The 22652-nt window shown below is 39.6% G+C and overlaps 1 protein-coding gene across 1 annotated transcript; it reads right to left on the bottom strand.

Moving 5' to 3' along the window:
• Positions 1-2409: 2409 nt before the first annotated feature.
• ccl19a.1 (C-C motif chemokine ligand 19a, tandem duplicate 1) lies at positions 2410-20300 on the bottom strand. Its single transcript, XM_021605155.3, has 4 exons — positions 19918-20300; positions 13652-13775; positions 7506-7620; positions 2410-3220 (listed from the first exon to the last, which is right to left on the bottom strand). Exons 1-4 carry the CDS (start codon positions 19982-19984, stop codon positions 3182-3184), a joined length of 345 nt encoding a protein of 114 aa, XP_021460830.3. The 5' UTR covers positions 19985-20300; the 3' UTR covers positions 2410-3181.
• Positions 20301-22652: the final 2352 nt, after the last annotated feature.

Here is a 22652-nt window from a genome sequence, read left to right as displayed (position 1 = left end):
AAATCCATTTTAGAATAAGGCTGTAAGCTGACTAAATGTTGAAAATTTCAAGAGATCTGAAGATTCCCAGAATGCACTGTGGAAAATGTAAAGTGTTTCTGTCTGCCTGTGAATGAGTTGATAGGTTGCCAAGTTCAACTGCTGTTATGGTAACAGCTTCGACCTCTATGGCAGTTGGTATATCTAGAATGACTGAAGACCTGATGACAGGAGCCTCTCCTTTATAGTTCTGCAATTTATCCCACGGACATGGCCATGTGCTGAGGAATTTATGTCCAACTGTCAGAATAACAGTCAACTTTCATATCCCAATCCTCTTAATAATGTCGTATGAAATTTGTTGGATCAGAATCAGGGTGGTGTTCATTAGGCACACAGCATCAAAACACTAGGAGAGCCGGTAGTCAACAGACCAGGGATTTAACCAGAAGCAATTCTTGCTGGTATCTATTCACACCACCTGTTTTATTAAAGGGGAGCGGAACCCCAAAACAAAATTCTCTGGTTGAAAACGGTCCATCATATTCTAGTGGTAAAATGTACTACAAAGTGTAAATAGGAACCCTTTTGGTCATAAAGTTAGTATCTTTCAATTTGGAGATTTGGGTTTAGATTTTAATCGTGCCCACACGGGACTGCTTCTTGGCACATTCTAATCAAGGCTGGCAGTAGTCAAGTCATCTGGAGCACAGCTGCAGTGCACGTTATCCAATCCCTCCGGAGAAACAACGCACATTGATTTACAGACAGGCGAACAAACCATATGCACGCAGCGCCTCGGACTTTATACATTTTTTAAATGCAAAAATCGGCTTTTCATTTAACATTTAGCCTCACAATGACGTTTTTTACCATGTTCTTTTCAGGACAACCAGGGCTACAAGTAGAACACAAGTAGAAGGTTCGTCCCCTTTGACAGCGTCCTGCGGACGGAGCCGCGCGTCGGGGAAGGGGTACTTTCACTTACACTCCCTCTCCGGCCTCTCGGTCCTCTCGGTCATCAGGCTGCTGATTATCCCGCACAACTATCACCATCGTCTCGCGCACCAGCGTCTCATGACACTCACCTGGACTCCATCACCTCCTTGATTATATTCCTTATATCTGTCACTCCCCTTGGTTCTTTCCTCAGCTGTTATTGACTCTGTTTTCATGTCGGGTGTTGTTTGTTTTTCGTGTTCATTGTTACTTTTATTTATTAAAACACTCACTCCCTGAGCTTCCCAACTCTCAGTGTACATCGTTACAGGACTCGTTGACTTAAATGGGACATCTGTGGTTTCTACAATCATTTTTGGACTTATAAATTAATAATATATACATTGCCTTCAGAAAGAATTCACACCGCTTGACTTTTTCCACATTTTGTTGTGTTACAACCTGAATTAAAATTAATTAAATTGAGATTTGTTGTCATTGGCCTACACGCAATACCACATAATGTCAGTGGAATTACGTTATTCCACATTCATTAAAAATTAAAAGCTGAAATGTCTTGAGACAATAAGTATTCAACCCCTTTGTTATGACAAGCCTAAATAAGTTCAGGAGTAAAAATGTGCTTAACAAGTCACATAAGTTGTTTGGACTCACTCTGTGTGTAATAATAGTGTTTAACATGATTTTTTTAATGACTATCTCATCTCTGTACCCCACACATACAATTATCTGTAAGGTCCCTCAGTCGAGCAGTGAATTTCAAACACAAATTAAACCAAAAAGACCAGCGATGTTTTACAGTGCCTCGCAAAGAAAGGCACCTATTGGGAGATGGGTAAAAAAAAAAAGCAGACATAAACTATCCCTTTTAGCATGGTGAAGTTATTAATTACACTTTGGATGGTGTTTCAATACACCCAGTCACTACAAAGATACAGGCGTCCTTCCTAACTCAGTTGCCGGAGAGGAAGGAAACATACGCGGTGACTTTAAAACAAAGTGTTATATGTGAGGTAAATCCAATTCAACACATTACTGAATACCACTCTCCATATTTTCAAGCATTGTGGTGGCTGCATCATGTCATGGGTATGCTTGTAATCATTAAGGACTGGGGCGTTTTTCAGGATAAAAAAAAGGAACTTCAAAATCCTAAAGGAAAACCTTGTTCAGTCTACTTTCCACCAGACACTGGGTGCACCTTTCAGCAGGACAATAACCTAAAACACTGAAGTTGCTTACCAAGAAGACAGTGAATGTTCCTGTGAATGGCCGGGTTACAGTTTTTACTTAAATCTGCTTGAAAATCTATCACAAGACCTAAAAATGATTGTCAAGCTATGACTAACAACCCATTTGACAGAGCTTGAAAATACACTGTGTCTGGGAATACACCCATACACTGTGTCTGGGAATCTGGCCCATACACGATCGTCCTCAAAATAAACAGCAATACGTTCACTCAGAATATTGATTTGGCAAAGTCTTTATTGAAAAAAACAAAAGGTCCACGAAAAATAAGAATGTGTCATATACATTGTATATTTAATTCTCTGAGATGTACGTATCGATTAGGCAGATGGGTGTTCTAACCAGCTGCCAGCACCTTGACCCCTGACCTCTAACCCCTGATTTATTCTGATTTCTGATTCTAATTTTATATTATATATATATTTTTCTATCTTTATCCTGCGTTGTTGGAATATGACGTGTTAGTAAGAATTTCACTGTTGGAACACAGCTGTTCACGAAGCATGTGACAAATAAAGTGCTATTTGATTGACCAAATCAGTCTGGGATCTAGGAATCTGGTCGTTTCAATTACTTCTGCCATTTTGTTGCTTTTCAAATCACAGACTGTAGCTTTAATAAGGGTCAGTTCAAATGTGGGGTCAAGGGTCAAAGCCAGTCTACTCTTTTTTTTTTGAATATTATCATTTGATATTTTGTCACATAAACATAACAAAAAAAGCGTCTTCTACATGAGAAACAGCATGGTATCTTAAGCAAGATGGTCTATTGGATAAACAAAAGACTGAAGACAGAAGGAAACTTAATAAAAAAGTGCATTAGTGGTAAGAGGAATCACATTTGTCTTTTTTTGTCGTTGTTTTACTTCTCCCACCCTGTTCTTCACCCACTTGGAAGGTTCTTCTCAGGCTCTGTCATGGTTGTTTTGACCAGGGGGGGGGTGGAGGTGGTGGTGGTGGTGGTGGTGGTAGGAGGGGCTCTGACAGGGACCTTAGGGACTCTTGTGCATCAGCTTCTTACAGTGTTTAGCCTGCAAACACACAGACACACTTAGAGTTAGGTCACTAGCTAAAGTAAGTTTCTTTTGAATTCCAAAGTTTAGTGGTTTAGTAACTGCTGAATCACATCGGTTTTTTTTTTCCTTCTTCGTTTTGTGACTCAACACTCAACAACATTGTGGTTCAATGGTTGCAGCTAAAAACCCCTGGAGGATTTGCAAGAGATTAAGCCAACCGCCAAATCATAATTCTGACTAATTTAGCATGTTATCTACCCAGTACTAAACCTACTATATACTGTAATCTACCCAGTACTATATCTACTATATACTATAATCTATGTAATCTTCCCAGTACTATATACTATAATCTATGTAATCTACCCAGTACTATATCTACTATATACTATAATCTATGTAATCTACCCAGTACTATATCTACTATATACTATAATCTATGTAATCTACCCAGTACTATATCTACTATATACTATAATCTATGTAATCTACCCAGTATTATATCTACTATATACTATAATCTATGTAATCTACCCAGTACTATATCTACTATATACTATAATCTATGTAATCTACCCAGTACTATATATACTATATACTATAATCTATGTAATCTACCCAGTATTATATCTACTATATACTATAATCTATGTAATCTACCCAGTACTATATATACTATATACTATAATCTATGTAATCTACCCAGTACTATATCTACTATATACTATAATCTATGTAATCTACCCAGTACTATATACTATAATCTATGTAATCTACCCAGTACTATATATACTATATACTATAATCTATGTAATCTACCCAGTACTATATCTACTATATACTATAATCTATGTAATCTACCCAGTACTATATACTATAATCTATGTAATCTACCCAGTACTATATCTACTATATACTATAATCTATGTAATCTACCCAGTACTATATACTATAATCTATGTAATCTACCCAGTACTATATCTACTATATACTATAATCTATGTAATCTACCCAGTACTATATCTACTATATACTATAATCTATGTAATCTTCCCAGTACTATATACTATAATCTATGTAATCTACCCAGTACTATATCTACTATATACTATAATCTATGTAATCTACCCAGTACTATATCTACTATATACTATAATCTATGTAATCTACCCAGTACTATATATACTATATACTATAATCTATGTAATCTACCCAGTACTATATACTATAATCTATGTAATCTACCCAGTACTATATCTACTATATACTATAATCTATGTAATCTACCCAGTACTATATCTACTATATACTATAATCTATGTAATCTACCCAGTACTATATATACTATATACTATAATCTATGTAATCTACCCAGTACTATATCTACTATATACTATAATCTATGTAATCTACCCAGTACTATATACTGTAATCTATGTAATCTACCCAGTACTATAGCTACTATATACTATAATCTATGTAATCTACCCAGTACTATATACTATAATCTATGTAATCTACCCAGTACTATATACTATAATCTATGTAATCTACCCAGTACTATATACTATAATCTATGTAATCTACCCAGTACTATATACTGTAATCTATGTAATCTACCCAGTACTATATACTATAATCTATGTAATCTACCCAGTACTATATACTATAATCTATGTAATCTACCCAGTACTATATACTATAATCTATGTAATCTACCCAGTACTATATCTACTATATACTATAATCTATGTAATCTACCCAGTACTATATACTATAATCTATGTAATCTACCCAGTACTATATCTACTATATACTATAATCTATGTAATCTACCCAGTACTATATACTATAATCTATGTAATCTACCCAGTACTATATACTATAATCTATGTAATCTACCCAGTACTATATCTACTATATACTATAATCTATGTAATCTACCCAGTACTATATACTATAATCTATGTAATCTACCCAGTACTATATACTATAATCTATGTAATCTACCCAGTACTATATCTACTATATACTATAATCTATGTAATCTACCCAGTACTATATACTATAATCTATGTAATCTACCCAGTACTATATACTATAATCTATGTAATCTACCCAGTACTATATACTATAATCTATGTAATCTACCCAGTACTATATCTACTATATACTATAATCTATGTAATCTACCCAGTACTATATACTATAATCTATGTAATCTACCCAGTACTATATACTATAATCTATGTAATCTACCCAGTACTATACAATATTTATTTATTATTTCACCTTTAACCAGGTAAATTAGTTGAGAACAAGTTCTCATTTACAACTGTGACCTGGCCAAGATAAAGCATAGCAGTACAACACAAACAACAACACAGAGTTACACAGAGAATAAACAAGCGTACAGTCAATAACACAATAGAAGAAAAGAAAGAAAGTCTATATACAGTGTGTGCAAATGGCGTGAGGAGGTAGGCAATAAATAGGCCATAGTAGTAGTAGAAGTAATTACAATTTAGCAGATTAACACTGGAGTGATAAATGAGCAGATGATGACGTGCAAGTAGAGATACTGGTGTGCAGAAAAGTAAATAAAAACAATATGGGGATGAGGTAGGTAGATTGGGTGGGCTATTTACAGATGGGCTATGTACAGCTGCAGCGATCGGTTAGCTGCTCAGATAGCTGATGTTTAAAGTTAGTGAGGGAAATATAAGTCTCCAGCTTCAGCGATTTTTGCAATTCGTTCCAGTCATTGGCAGCAGAGAACTGGAAGGAATGGCAGCCAAAGTAGGTGTTGGCTTTGGGGATGACCAGTGAGATATACCTGCTGGAGCGCGTGCTACAGGTGGGTGTTGTTATCGTGACCAGTGAGCTGAGATAAGGCGGCGCTTTACCTAGCATAGACTTATAGATGTCCTGGAGCCAGTGGTTCTGGCGACGAATATGTAGCGAGGGCCAGCCGATAGAGCATACAGGTCGCATTGGTGGGTGGTATAAGGGGCTTTGGTGACAAAACGGATGGCACTGTGATAGACTGCATCCAGTTTGCTGAGTAGAGTGTTGGAAGCTATTTTGTAAATGACATCGCTGAAGTCGAGGATCGGTAGGATAGTCAGTTTTACGAGGTTATGTTTGGCGGCGTGAGTGAAGGAGGCTTTGTTTCGAAATAAGAAGCCAATTCTAGTTTTAATTTTGGATTGGAGATGTTTAATTTGAGTCTGGAAGTAGAATTTACATTCTAGCCAGACACCTAGGTATTTGTAGTTGTCCACATATTCTAAGGCAGAACCGTCCAGAGTAGTGATGCTAGTCGGGCGGGCGGGTGCAGGCAGCGAACGGTTGAAAAGCATGCATTTGGTTTTACTAGCGTTTAGGAGCAGTTGGAGGCCACGGAAGGAGTGTTGTATGGCATTGAAGCTCGTTTGGAGGTTAGTTAACACAGTGTCCAAAGAAGGGCCAGATGTATACAGAATGGTGTCGTCTGCCTAGAGGTGGATCAGGGAATCACCAACAGCAAGAGCGACATTGTTGATATATACAGAGAAAAGAGTCGGCCCGAGAATTGAACCCTGTGGCACCCCCATAGAGACTGCCAGAGGTCCGGACAACAGGCCCTCCGATTTGACACACTGAACTCTGTCTGAGAAGTAGTTGGTGAACCAGGCCAGGCAGTCATTTGAGAAATCAAGGCTGTTGAGTCTGCCGATAAGAATGCGGTGATTGACAGAGTCGAAAGCCTTGGCCAGGTCGATGAAGACGGCTACTCTATACTGCAATCTATGTCAAATCAAATCAAAGTTTATTTGTCACGTGTGCCGAATACAACAGATGTAGTAGACCTTACAGTGAAATGTTGAATACAACAGGTGTAGTAGACCTTACAGTGAAATGCTGAATACAACAGGTGTAGTAGCCCTTACAGTGAAATGCTGAATACAACAGGTGTAGTAGACCTTACAGTGAAATGCTGAATACAACAGGTGTAGTAGACCTCACAGTGAAATGCTGAATACAACAGGTGTAGTAGACCTTACAGTGAAATGCTGAATACAACAGGTGTAGTAGACCTTACAGTGAAATGCTGAATACAACAGGTGTAGTAGACCTATGTACGTGACTATGCATGTATGATAAACAGAGAGTAGCAGTAGCGTAAAGGAGGGGATTGGCGGGTGGTGGGTGGCGGGACACAATGCAGATATTCCCGGTATGTGATCTTCACAGTACTATATCTACTATACACTGTAATCTATGTAATCTACATACTCATTGCTTGTAAGGAAGTTACCTTGAAGTTGGTTTCGTGGCATTTCTTGATGAGGCGGTCCATGAGATTCATCAGGTCTGTAACCCAGGTGGGGTCAGTGGGAGCACACAGCTTGAGTCCCCTCCTGGTAGTGAAGCTGCAGTAAGGAATGAGAGGGGAGACAGGTTACAAGGAGGTACAGAGTAAGGAATGAGAGGGGAGAAAGGTTACAGGGAGGTATGGAGAGTAAGGAATATGCTGGGATCAAACTCCTGCTACTGGCATAGCCGTGGGAAGTAGGGGTGCTGAGGGTGCCGGCAGCACCCCCTGAAAAATCTGAATTGTTTTAAAAAATGTATTTTTAGAAAAATGTATATTTTTCCAAAAGTAGTCCACTGGGCCTTTACTAGTATTAGCAGACCGATATAGTTGTCTGTAGCATGGGCAAAAACGGTTTTTCATCATCTCTGCTTCGACAAAAGAAAAGGTAGCTGTATAATTAAGAACAGTGTCTTGCAGGATTTAATAGTTGTAATTGTAAGAGTTGTTGCCCTCTCCCTTTCTCTGTGATGTCATTCTAATGTAATCCAGAAAGAACAAAACCCTGTCTATTTCTCTGCTATTGTCATTCTAATGTAATCCAGAAAGAACAAACCCTGTCCCTTTCTCTGTGATGTCATTCTAATAGAATCCAGAAAGAACAAAACCCTCTCTCTTTCTCTGTGATGTCATTCTAATGGAATCCAGAAAGAATAAAACCCTCTCCCTTTCTCTGTGATGTCATTCTAATGGAATCCAGAAAGAACAAAACCCTGTCCCTTTCTCTGTGATGTCATTCTAATGGAATCCAGAAAGAACAAAACCCTCTCTCTTTCTCTGTGATGTCATTCTAATGGAATCCAGAAAGAACACAACCCTGTCCCTTTCTCTGTGATGTCATTCTAATGGAATCCAGAAAGAACACAACCCTGTCCCTTTCTCTGTGATGTCATTCTAATGGAATCCAGAAAGAACAAAACCCTGTCCCTTTCTCTGCTATTGTCATTCTAATGGAATCCAGAAAGAACACAACCCTGTCCCTTTCTCTGCTATTGTCATTCTAATGGGATCCAGACAGAACAAAACCCTGTCCTCAAACATTTACATCTAAAAGGTGTAAAGTTATGGGCAAAGACACAAGACATCTACCTCAAATTAAATATATTTATCGATCAAATAATATGGAAAACAACCACTTTTTGAGCATCATTATTATAATTTTTTATTTTTTTATTTTACCTTCATTTAACTAGGGAAGTTAGTTAAGAACAAATTCTCATTTTCAATAACGGCCTAGGAACAGTGGGTTAACTGCCTGTTCAGGGGCAGAATGACAGATTTGTACCTTGTCAGCTCGGGGGTTTGAACTTGCAAGCTTGCTCACCACTCTTACCATCCATACAAACAGTGGAGGCTCCTCAGAGGACGAAGGGGAGGACCATCCTCCTCAGTGAATTTCATTTTTTTTTTTTAAGTAAAACATTTAAAAAGTTTTCCTTTGTGGATGAAACTATACTAAATATAATCACATTTCACCATTTAATTGATTAAAACACTATTTTGCAATTAAAGTCTACAGTAGCATCAACAGAACTCTGTAGGGTAGCACTATAGTGTGGCCGGAGGACAGCTAGCTTCCATCCTCCTCTGGGTACATTGACTTCAATTCAAAACCTAGGAGGCTCATGGTTCTCACCCCCATCCATAGACTTGCACCGTAATTAAGGCAACCTCCGGAGAACGTCTTCCAAGCTATCAAAGCCCTTTGCAGCATGAATTTACATGTTGTCCACCCAATCAAAGGATCAGAAAACGAATCTAGTACTGAAAGCATAAACTACAGCTAGCTAGTTGACTCAAAAAGAGAGAAAGACAATGGTTGAACAAATTAATATCTTCCAAAATGAAGGAGAATTTAGTGAATTAAATGAATGAGAGTCATCTAATATGCTGTTTTCGAAATAAGGTAATGCTCATGGAAAAATAATTGTCCTCCCTCACTGACCGTCACTGCTTACAAACCACTTAATGTAAATGTCATTACTGTATTGTACATACAGTTGATGTCGGAAGTTTACATACACTTAGGTTGAAGTCAACAAAAACAAAATATAGTTTTGGCAAGTCGGTTAGGACATCTACTTTGTGCATGACACAAGTCATTTTTCCAACAATTGTTTACAGACAGATTATTTCAATATATCACAATCCAGTGGGTCAGAAGTTTACATACACTAAGTTGACTGTGCCTTTAAACAGCTTGGAAAATTCCAGAAAATGATGTCATGGCTGTAGAAGCTTCTAATAGGCTAATTGACATAATTTGAGTCAATTGGAGGTGTACCTGTGGATGTATTTCAAGGCATACCTTAAAAACTCAGCGCATCTTTGCGTGACATCATGGGAAAATCCAAATAAATCAGCCAAGACCTCAGAAAAAAAGTTGTAGACCTCCACAAGTCTGGTTCATCATTGGGAGCAATTTCAGGTACAAAAGTATAAGTATAAAGTATTTTTTACATTTGTCACACTTAAATGTTTCAGATCATCAAACAAATGTTTATATTACACAAAGATAACCCAAGAAAACACAAAATGCAGTTTTTAAGTGATCATTTAGTTTATTAAAGGAAAAAAAGCTATCCGAACCTTCGTGGCCCTATGTTACAAAGTAATTGCCCCCCATTGTTAAATCGTGAATTTACTGTGGTTAATCAAATTTTTTGGAAAGCTGAGTTCAATTTCACGAGCCACACCCAGGCCTGATTACTGCCAGGCCATTACTGCAAGACATCATGCCGCGACATCCAAGAGGTCACAAAAGAACCCATAACAACATCTAAAGAACGGCAGGCATCACTTGCCTCAGTTAAGGTCAGTATTCATGAGAATTCAACCATAAGTATTCAACCGTAAGAAAGAGACTGGGCAAAAATGGCATCCATGGCAGAGTTCCAAGGCGAAAACCACTGCTGACTAAAAATAAAAAATAAAGGCTTGTCTCACTTTTGGCAAAAAACATCTTGATGATCCCCAAGACTTTTGGGAAAATATTCTGTGGACTGATGAGACAAACGTTGAACTTTTTGGAAGATGTGCGCCCGGTTACATCTGCCGTAAAAGTAACACAGCATTTCAGATAAAGAACATCATACCAACAGTCCAATATGGTGGTGGTGGTGTGATGGTCTGGGGATGCTTTGCTGCTTCAGGACCTGGACGACTTGCTGTGATCGATGGAACCAGGAATTCTGCTCTCTACCAAAAAATCCTGAAGGAGATTGTCCGGCCATCAGTTCATGACCTCAAGCTGAAGCGCACTTGGGTTCTGCAGCAGGACAATGATCCAAAACACACCAGCAAGTCCACCTCTGACTGGGTTAAAAACTGCATTTTGTGTTTACTTGGGTTATCTTTGTGTAATATTTAAATTAGTTTGATGATCTGGAACATTTAAGTGTGACAGATGTGAAGAAAGAAAAAATAAATCAGGAAGGGGGCAAATGCTTTTTCACAGCACTGAATATCCACAGTAAAACGAGTCCGATAGCGACATAACCTGAAAGGCCGCTCAGCAAGGAAGAAGCCACTGCTCCAAAATTGCCATAAAAAACCCAGATTACGGTTTGCAACTGCACATGGGGACAAAGATCGTACTTTTGGAGAAATGTCCTCTGGTCTGATGAAACAAAAATAGAATTGTTTGGCCATAACGACCATCGTTATGTTTGGAGGAAAAAGGGGGATGCTTGCAAGCCGAAAAACACCATCCCAACCGTGAAGCACGGGGGTGGCAGCATCATGTTGTGGGGGTGCTTTGCTGCAAGAGGAACTGGTGCACTTCACAAAATAGATGGCATCATGAGGAAAGAAAATTATGTGGATATATTGAAGCAACATCTCAAGACATCAGTCAGAAAGTTAAAGCTTGGTCGCAAATGGGTATTCCAAATGGTCAATGACCCCAAGAATACTTCCAAAGTTGTGGCAAAATGGCTTAAGGACAACGAAGTCACTGTATTGGAGTGGCCATCACAAAGCCCTGACCTTAATCCTATTGAAAATGTGTGGGCAGAACTGAAAAAGTGTGTGCGAGCAAGGATGCCTACAAACCTGACTCAGTTACACCAGCTCTGTCAGGAGGAATGGGACAAAATTCCCCCAACTTATTGTGGGAAGCTTGTGGAAGGCTACCCGAAACATTTGACCCGAGTTAAACAATTTAAAGGCAATGCTACCAAACACTAATTGAGTGTATGTAAACTTCTGACACACTGGAAATGTGATGAAAGAAATAATAGCTGAAATAAATCATTTACTCTACTATTATTCTGACATTTCACATTCTTAAAATAAAGTGGTGATCCTAACTGACCTAAGACAGGGAATGTTTACTAGGATTAAATGTCAGAAATGGTGAAAAACTGAGTTTAAATGTATTTGGCTAAGGTATATGTTAACTTCCGACTTCAACTGTAGGCTAGTCATCTAGGTTTGTACCTGTAGTCTTTCCATCACCGTGACGATAAAAACAATGACCAATCCAGTAATTGAGTACAATGAGACAATGAGACACCAAGTTGTTAGTGATGATGTGGCTCAGTTGATAGAGAGGGCATGGTGCTTGCAACGCTAGGATTGTCGATTCGGTTCCTAAAGAGGGACCAGTATGAACATGTATGCAGTTTCTCTGGATATGAGGGAGTCTACTAAAATGGAAAAGGAAGGAATAGACCATTTTAGTTTTCACATAGAAATAGTTTGCATTTGCCAAAGTATTTCAAGAACCTGGAAAAACATATATCAAGCAAGTATTCTTATATATAAGTATTATATAAGTATTATCAGATTAATTGTTTTGTACAGATAATGATCAAACTCTTAAGTTTGAAATGTTTTCACAAACGTAGGTGCACTTTTCTAGTCCTGTAGTAGTGCACAGATATATAGACATCTTCAGCAAATCCCCTCCAGTACCCACAAACTACCGTTGCTATGGCTACTGGGGGGGCATGTGTAGTCTTGTCGGCAGTGCTACCACTACTAGACAATGCTTCAGAAAAGTTGCTGCTATAGACCTACCACGTACTGTACGGACTAGACAATACAACGCCTTAATTGATTAGCATTATGTAAGTAGACAGGGTAAGGTATAAGCAAGATATACTGAACAATATATAAACGCAACATGTAAAGTGTTGGTGCCATTTTTCGTGTGTTGAAATAAAAGGTCCCAGAAATGTTCCATACGCACAAAAAAGCTTATTTCTCTCAAATTTGTTTATATTCCTGTTAGTAAGAATTTCTCCTTTGCCAAGATAATCCATCAATAAGCTGATTAAACAGGATGACCGTTGCATAGGTGCACCTTGTGCTGGGGACAATAAAAGGCCACTTTAAAATGTGCAGTTTTGTCACACAACACAATGCCACAGATCTCTCAAGTTTTGAGGGAGCGTCCAATTGGCATGCTGACTGCAGTAATGTTCAACAGAGCAGTCGCCAGAGAATTGAATGTTCATTTCTCTACCATAAGCCTCCTCCAATGTAATATTAGAGAATTTTGCAGTACATCCAACCAACCACCGCAGACCACGTGTAACCATGCCAGCCCGATACCTCCAAATCCGGCTTCTTCGCCTGTGGGATCGTCTGAGGAGGGGCGAGGTGGGTGCTGAGGAGTTTTTCTGTCTGTAATTAAGCCCTTTTGTGGGGAAAAACTAATTCTGATTGGCTGGACCAGGCTCCTAAGTGGGTGGGCCAATGCCCTCCTAGTCCCACCTATGGCTCCTAGGCCCATCCATAGATTAGGGCCTAATGAATTTATTTCAATTGACTGGTTTCCTGCTATGAACTGTAAGTCAGTAAAATCTTTTAAATTGTTCCATGTTGAATTTATGTTTTTGTTAAGTATAATAACAGCCCTCACTTTCTTAAAAGGCATGTGGAGTTTTCACCATATTTCTTATACCAAATCAAATCAAATTGCATTTGTCACATACACATGGTTAGCAGATGTTAATGCGAGTGTTGGCGAAATGCTTGTGCTTCTAGTTCCGACAATGCAGTAATACCTATACAATCCTCTCAACTCCACAGTGGGTGGTCGTTGTAAATCCAAACCAATGAAATGCACGTTTTTCACTTACACCACAGCGCTGATGGAGCAGCCTTGACCTCTGACCTGAGGCTGGTAACCTATGACAACGTGTCTAGGTATCGCTCTCTGACTGACCGTCAGACAGCAGTCCATCACCATCTGGCCCTGAGTCACTGAGAGAGAAGAGAAAGAGAAGGTAAAAAAACAAACATTGAACCTTCAAAATAAAAGTTTAAAACAATCAAACAGTCAGCAGATAATTGCCTCAACAACAAATGATGGGTAACACTTTTTACAATAAGATTTCATTTGTAAAGGGCTTATAAAGGGGTTATTATAATTTTTTAAAATCGATTATTTGATCATTTGTAAATGCATTATAAACCATTAATAAATGGTTATAAATCATTGGTAAAAATAGTTCAATAACTGGTCAGTGTTTGCCAAATAGTAAGCCAATATTTCTGTCCAGTTACTAACCATTTTATAACTTACAAACGCTTATAATATTGAACCCTTTGTGTATCATCATGCATCCTTATTTTCAATAGTTGCACCGTTGAACAATAGTTATTTTCTCCCTTTTAGGTGTGATGTAATTGGTGCTCTGTCCCAGGAATAGAAGAGGTTGGTTTTCATGATGCGTCTACATCCAGAACACGATTCAATCATCATTCCTAATTCCTTACCAGATTATATCAACACACTTAACCACTTCTCTGTGATAGTCCAAGTATGGTGAACGCTCTGTTGTGAAATGGCAACCGTAATATCACTGGATGGTGAAACAACGGCGGAGTCATCCTTGTTATTGATACCCAGGGCTGTGGCAGTCATGTTATTGATACCCAGGGCTGTGGCAGTCATGTTATTGATACCCAGGGCTGTGGCAGTCATGTTATTGATACCCAGGGCTGTGGCAGTCATGTTATTGATACCCAGGGCTGTGGCAGTCATGTTATTGATACCCAGGGCTGTGGCAGTCATGTTATTGATACCCAGGGATGTGGCAGTCATGTTATTGATACCCAGGGCTGTGGCAGTCATGTTATTGATACCCAGGGCTGTGGCAGTCATGTTATTGATACCCAGGGCTGTGGCAGTCATGTTATTGTAATTAGTTAACGTAAACATGTTTAGCATCTCCTGCCTTCCACGCAGTCTACAAGCCACTGATGAGGAACCTTTAGAACCTCTACAGTCTACAAGCCACTGACGAGGAACCTATAGAACATCTACAGTCTACAAGCCACTGATGAGGAACCTATCTCTCTAGTCACCCCCAAAACCAATTATTTCTTTGGCCGCCTCTCCTTCCAGTTCTCTGCTGCCAATGACTGGAACGAACTACAAAAATCTCTGAAACTGGAAACACTTATCTCCCTCACTAGCTTTAAGCACCAACTGTCAGAGCAGCTCACAGATGACTGCACCTGTACATAGCCCACCTATAATTTAGCCCAAACAACTACCTCTTTCCCTACTGTATTTAATTTATTTATTTATTTTGCTCCTTTGCACCCCATTATTTTTATTTCTACTTTGCACATTCTTCCATTGCAAATCTACCATTCCAGTGTTTTACTTGCTATATTGTATTTACTTTGCCACCATGGCCTTTTTTGCCTTTACCTCCCTTATCTCACCTCATTTGCTCACATCGTATATAGACTTGTTTATACTGTATTATTGACTGTATGTTTGTTTTACTCCATGTGTAACTCTGTGTCGTTGTATGTGTCGAACTGCTTTGCTTTATCTTGGCCAGGTCGCAATTGTAAATGAGAACTCGTTCTCAACTAGCCTACCTGGTTAAATAAAGGTGTTCTCAACTAGCCTACCTGGTTAAATAAAGGTGTTCTCAACTAGCCTACCTGGTTAAATAAAGGTGAAATAAAATAAAATAAAGATTGCAGTTCCTATGGCTTCCACTAGATGGTAATATGGTCACCGTAACAAAGTGTTGAATCTTCTGTCATGTACTGTATGTAGTGATGAGTACCCAATACTGCCCTTACGTATGTCTACACTCTGAGTGAACTCTCAGATCATTTATAAATGATGTATAACTGCTAAAAATTTACCATATCCTAAAGTGACAGACCTATGAACATTTATAACTGAGTTATCAACATTTATAAGTGCTAAACGTATACCTTATTCTAAAGTGGCAATCCACTGACCATTAACAAATGAGTTACCAACATTTATAACTGCTGAAAATATACCTTTAAATAAAGTGGAAACCTACTGACCATTTATTCCTGAGTTAGGCCTATCAATATTTATAACTTCTAAAAATATATCTTAAAAGAAAGTGGAAATATTCTGGACGTTTATGAATGAGTTTCAAACATTTAAAACAGCATATCATCTCCTAAAACATACAAAACAAGAGTAAGAACTAAATGTAATTCAATAGAATGATACATTGGGAAAATAATTGTAATTTCAGTGACTCATTGGTATAGTGACTAGTCTAGCTAATTCAGATAAACAGGGGGATGTGTTTTTTTCTCATTTTTACCATTACAAGTCAGAATAGAAATTGACCACAGCTTAACTATTTAAAATACAACATTGGGTCTCATGGTCCCCTTCTGTGTTTTTTCTCAAGGGGAGGCAGGTAGCCTAGAAGGGGCGGCAGGTAGCCTAGAAGGGGCGGCAGGTAGCCTAGTGGTTAGAGCGTTGGGCCAGAAAGGTTGCTAGATCAAATCCTTGAGCTGACAAGGTAAAAATCTGTCATTCAGCTAGCTAAATGTTGATATATTTACTGTTCCCTGGACACTGGAGATGTGGAAGTCAATTAAGGCAACCCCCCTGCACCTCTCCGATTCAGAGGGGTTGGGTTAAATGTAGAATGTATGTCAATTTAGCGTAGACACTCTAGCTACAGATATCTCTGCTATCATGATTTAGGCTTAGCTAGTTATGTTATCCACTGCTAGCTAATAATAATAATAGCTAGCTAGCTAGTGTTTAACATTACTTGCTAACACTAATAGCCAGCTACCACTGATTAAAGGGGTTAGCTAGTTATCCCAGCCTGTTAGCTAGCTAGATAGTAAGTTAGTCTTAAAATTGGAACTACTACTGTGCTGACAAAGGATGCTAGCTAGCTAAATTACCAGCTAACGTTACCTAGCTAAAGACAATACCTGAGTTCAAAGGTTAGATAACTAGCTAGCTAGCGTACTAATCTAAACTAGCCAGCAAACATGATCTACTTCGCTAGCTAACTACATAATGCCAAAGATGATCTCGTGCTAAATCATCTAGCAGAATTTCTACATTCAAAAATATGTTTTAGATTTTACCTACAGCTAGTTAGCTAGCTAACGTTTCTTAGCTAGCTAGGTAGGACAGAGGTGCTAGCAAACATTAGCTTTGCAGCAGAACTTCTGTAACCAAAAGTGAGACAAATTGCATTGAGAATGTACCCTTTCTCCTCTGTCACCATTTTTTATCTTGTGAGCAATGTTTATTTTGTGCAATCTCTTCCTTCTGGCCTTTACACACGTATCATAGCCACATCCATCCTGATTCTTCACAATGCACTGTGACATGATGTAAGTGTCAACACAAAAATTCGGGGCATGTTCCAGGTTGTCTTTATATCAAGCGCATTTCAAAGATTGGTATCTCTCATCAAAGTTTGGGGAATTTCTCCGAAACTAGCAAACCACTATGGCTTGAGATCTTCAGATGAGGCCTTCATTCCTGCAATAAACAAGTGTACCAACGCATCGTCCCGGTTTCAAACGTGGGGCAATTGACACATCGTGGGAGTTTGACCATTGGTTTTGAAAAGTCAACCATTTCCGTTCCTGGGACAGAGCAACAATGCATCACACCAAAAAGTGAGAAAATAACTATTGTTTAACTGTGCAACCATTGAAAATTAGACAAGATAGCATTTTATTGAATACAGAAAGAGAGGGGAGGAATAGAAAGATGGAGGTTGAAAAACGATGTGTGAGAAAGAGAGAGAAACAGATGTAGGAAACGGGGGGAGGGAACCTGAGGGGAACAGGGCCACACCTTTACAGAGATCAGTGTGTGCGTGTGTGTGCGTGCGTGTGTGCGTGTGCGCGGGACCGCGGGTGTGTTTGCCAATGTGTGTCTTTGTGGTAGTGATTGAGTGTCCCCTTTTTTGAGGTATCTCTAAACAGAAATATGGTAAAACAGTTTTAAATTGTGTAATCTGATCTGAAATATAATACTCCCTTTACTGTCTCTGATTAGGGATGGCTTAAGTTTCTCAGGATTGATGTCGTTTTAGTTGTGGGAAATGAACCATGTCCAATGATTTATCATGGTTATTTCTGTCCAACACACTATTGTGGATGTAGCTGAGCATACACAAACACAGAGAGGGAGAAAGAAAGTGAGTGAGAGGGAGAAAGAGAGGGAGAGAGGAGAGAGACATGGACAAGGATAGGAAGTGGAGGGAGAGAGCGAGACTTTAAGAGAGCGAGAGCGAGAGAAATCAGTAGTGTTCATGCTGACTTGACACTATAGTTAAATGATGCATGTTTATCTCTTTTATCTGTCTGGGAATTCCCCTGTAATTTAACAACACTACAGACACTAGACGGTCAAACTATATGGTAGTGTTAGGTAATAGCTCGTTCACACACACACACACACACAAACGTTTGCAGGCGCGCACACACACACACACACACACACACTCCTTTTCTGTTAACAGAATTCTATTCACTGAGTGCCAACATTTAGTTTCCTGGTGGGAGAGGTGATAACATGAGTTGACGATTCAAGGAGCTCACATGATGACAAAGTATTTTTGTGTGTGTGTGTGTGTGTGTGTGTGTGTGTGTGTGTGTGTGTGTGTGTGTGTGTGTGTGTGTGTGTGTGTGTGTGTGTGTGTGCCTGCACTGTAATAAAAAATCTAGCGAGAGAGAGACTGTCAAAGAATACAGCAAAGAGCTGCTGAGTTTAAGTTTTTAAGTTTTTATTCAACATTGTTTCTCTCTACTTCCACTCACACTGTAATGAATGAGTAGCCAAGTGTATGGACATCGCTGTGTTTCTATCATTATTAGCATCTCGTCCTGTCTATTTTAATAGGGAGGGATATTATACTTTCTCTGTTCAGAGGAACAACATGAATTTGTGTCTGAAAGCAGATGTGGTGTGACTCGACTTTAGTCATCAGGTGGACGACATTGTCCCCTCTCTCTGGTCAGTCTCACCTCTCTCTGGTCAGTCTCACCTCTCTCTGGTCAGTCTCACCTCTCTCTGGTCAGTCTCACCTCTCTCTGGTCAGTCTCACCTCTCTCTGGTCAGTCTCAGCTCTCTCTGGTCAGTCTCACCTCTCTCTGGTCAGTCTCACCTCTCTCTGGTCAGTCTCATCTCTCTCTGGTCAGTCTCACCTCTCTCTGGTCAGTCTCACCTCTCTCTAGTCAGTCTCACCTCTCTCTGCTCAGTCTCTGGGAACTCTGGGAACTCTGGGAAATATGAGGTCAAGTCATGATGCCCTTGGTCTTCAGGTCAAAAAGTTGGAGATCTACAAAGAGGCGCAAGTTCCTAACTTGGAATTCCGAGTTGGAAAAGCGATTTTTTTCCCCAGTCGGAACTCTTAAGATTTCCAAGTTCCCAGTTGTTTTGAACGCGGCATTGAACCCACCATGCCCATCAGATGTAGGTACCATCAGTCCAGCAAAAATAAAAAAGCTAATTATTTAAATTTATGCTCGGCTGTGCTTCGCAAGTGCTACACCAACTGATCTATTTTGTTATCAAAGCTCGAGTTTTGAAATATAATATGGTCAGAGAAGAACAGTATTGGCAGGCCAGACATATAGCCAATATGATGTGATAATGTATTAGACCTACTGCACAAACCTCATTTTTATTAGGTTAATGTTACATGCACAAAGTCAACGTGTGTCAAATATGTAATCTGAAAATGTTGTATGTTATAAGCACTATTTGAATGTCCCTAATCTACCTTTTCCAAATAGGAGCTCGGGCCAACTAAAGTTCAGGCCAACTAAAGTTCAGGCCAACTAAAAATGTTATGTTCAGGTAACACTTTGATCGAAAAGTTAAGTAAACAAAAAAAAGACGGGAACCAGTTGCTAAATAATAATTAATTGAATCAACTATATTTTTACAGTCTGTCTGTCTGTCTGTCTGTCTGTCTGTCTGTCTGTCTGTCTGTCTGTGAGTGTGTGCCTCGTGAGTATCTGTTTATGTTGTTGTAAAGTAATAAACCCACTAATAAAGACATATCTACATCCCGTCATGATGATTAAGTAACCAAGCCGTCCAGTAACTGAGAGGACTTACCTCGGCAGCAGCTGTAGAGGAACAGAACACAGAAGAGGATCTTGGCAATGCCCACGGTAGGCATCATGACTGGTCACCGATAACCTGAGCTGTACTGAGGGGTCTGGACTGGACTCAAGCTGTGTGTCTGAAGATATATATGTGTGTGTATGCGTGAGTGAGGATGGCTTCTGGAGAAGGGAAGTGTGTGAAGTGTAGATTTTGTCTGTTATTGATGCTATGTAAGTAAGGATTTCCCTGTTGTGTGATGGTTCCTACCCTGCTATTAGCTCTGCTTTGTGATTACACTACCTCCCTGTCCTTATAGGCTCTATCCAGTTTCACTTTTAGTCACACAAACTCCCCATTGGTCTTTTGGTAGTCCTCAGACTGCCCCTCCTACTGGTCATTCATCAACCCGTATATATATATATATATTGTGTGTGTGTGTGTGTGTGTGTGTGTGTGTGTGTATGTGTGTGTGTGTTTGTGTGTGTGTGTGTGTGTGTGTGTGTGTGTGTGTGTGTGTGTGTGTGTGTGTGTGTGTGTGTGTGTGTGTTGAGAACCTCTATGTGGTTGAATTTGATTTATTTTCTAAAATGTTTATTTTTTTTGTTTATTGCGCTGAATTCTATTGTTTTATACACGCGTGTATGTTGTTTTATAATTAAAATGCGTGTGTGTGGTTTGAGACCTACCTTAAATATCTTCTCTTCCAACACCGAATACCACTTTTTTTTTTAGACTGTGTCCTAAAGATGATCTGTAGATGTTCAAACGGTCCACTAACTGAGCAGACATGGCCGCTCCGCTCCTAAGCAACTTTGCGGTATTTCGTTTTTTTTGTGTGTTATCTCTTACATTATTAGCCCAGATCGTTTTTTGCATTATTACATACAGCCGGAAATAACTTTTGGATATCAGAGCGGTGGTAATTCACCAGTATTTTGACCAGAAATACAACTTTCCGGAATTCTATCCTTTGTTCGTACACCCCCCCCAAGGCAATTGAACTTATCCCAGAGGCTGCTCCAAGACTCTGCCGAGAAGGGGTATTCGGAGTGGACTTTTAGTCCGAGTAAGGAGGCATGCACACCATCCACCACTTACAAGTACATTACTCGCTAATGTTCAGTCACTGGACAATAACGTAGACGAGCTCAGGGCGAGGATCTCCTTCAAGAGAGACATCAGGGACTGTAACATACTCTATTTCACGTAATCCTGGCTCTCTCCAAATATACTGTCCCTGTCCATACAGCCAGCTGGATTCACAACACATCGCGCAGACAGAAATAAAGAACTCTCCAGGAAGAAAAAAGGCAGAGGTGTATGTTTCATGATTAACTACTCATGGTGTGATTGTGGTAATGTACAGGAACTAAAGTCCTCCCTTCCTATAGGCAGAAACTTAAACAGGAAGTACCCATGCTAAGGTCTATTCAACGCTGGTCTGACCAATCGGAATCCATGCTTCAAGATTGTTTTGGTCATGCGGACTGGGATATGTTCCGGGTTGGCTCTGGGATTAACATTGACATATACACTCGCACGGTGACTGAGTTCATCAGGAAGTGTATAGGAGATGGCAGCATTCGTACAAAACCGAAAGCGAGAAGCACCTCATTTAACCACGGCAAGGTGACTGGGAATATGGCCGAAAAACAAACAGTCCAGTTATTCCCTCCGTAAGGCAATCAACCAGGCAAAACGTCAGTATGGAGACAAAGTGGAGTCGCAATTCATTGGCTCAGACATGAGACGTATGTGACAGGGACTCCAGACAATCACGGGTTACAAAGGGAAAACCAGCCACGCCACGGACACTGACGTCTTGCTCCTGCAAAATACCAGTCTCAACGTCAACAGTGAAGAGGGGACTCCGGGATGCTGGCCTTCCAGACAGAGCTGCAAAGAAAAAGCCATATCTCAGACGGGCCAATAAAAATAAAAGATTAAGATGGGCAAAAGAACACAGACACTGGACAGAGGAACTCTGCCTAGAAAGCCAGTATCCTGGAGTCGCTCTTCACTGTTGACGTTGAGACTGGTGTTTTGCGGGTACTATTTAATGAAGCTACCAGTTGAGGACTTGTGAGGCGTCTGTTTCTCAAACTAGACACTCTAATGTACTTGTCCTCTTGCTCAGTTGTGCAGCAGGGCCACTCCTCTTTCTATTCTGGTTAGAGACAGTTTGCGCTGTTCTGTGAAGGGAGTAGAACACGGCATTGTACAAGATCGTAATTTTCTTGGCAATTTCTTGCATGGAATAATAGCCTTCATTTTTCAGAACTAGAATAGACTGACAAGTTTCAGAAGAAAGGTCTTTGTTTTTTGCCATTTTGAGCCTGTAATCGAAACCACAAATGCTGATGCTCCAGATACTCAACTAGTCTAAAGAAGGCCAGTTGTATCTGTAACTGTTTTCAGCTGTGCTAGCATAATTGCAAAATTATTTTCTAATGATCAATTAGCCTTTTAAAATGATAAACTTGGATTAGTGTCACACCCTGACCATAGTTTGCTTTGTATGTTTCTATGTTTTGTTTGGTCAGGGTGTGATCTGAGTGGGCATTCTATGTTGTGTGTCTAGTTTGTCTATTTCTATGTTTGGGCCTGATATGGTTCTCAATCAGAGGCAGGTGTTAGTCATTGTCTCTGATTGGGAACCATATTTAGGTAGCCTGTTTGGTGTTGGGTTTTGTGGGTGATTGTTTCCTGTGTCAGTGTTTCTACCACACGGGACTGGTTTCGGG

This window comes from Oncorhynchus mykiss, chromosome 6, assembly GCF_057628025.1.
Source record: "Oncorhynchus mykiss isolate SJ-2025 chromosome 6, ASM5762802v1, whole genome shotgun sequence".
In the NCBI taxonomy this organism is placed as follows: domain Eukaryota; kingdom Metazoa; phylum Chordata; class Actinopteri; order Salmoniformes; family Salmonidae; genus Oncorhynchus; species Oncorhynchus mykiss.
Note: the sequence above shows the minus strand (reverse complement) of the source record. Positions and strands in the feature narration are given on the sequence as shown.

Bases quoted from the DNA above. Each gene is read 5' to 3' on its own strand.
- ccl19a.1 (XM_021605155.3), bottom strand. From the start codon at position 19,984: ATGATGCCTACCGTGGGCATTGCCAAGATCCTCTTCTGTGTTCTGTTC. The intron at 7,621-13,651 runs GTAAGTGAAAAA...TCCTTACTGCAG, and splicing joins TGCTCCATCAGCGCTGTGGT to CTTCACTACCAGGAGGGGAC. The intron at 3,221-7,505 runs GTAACTTCCTTA...GTGTGTTTGCAG, and splicing joins GCCACGAAACCAACTTCAAG to GCTAAACACTGTAAGAAGCT.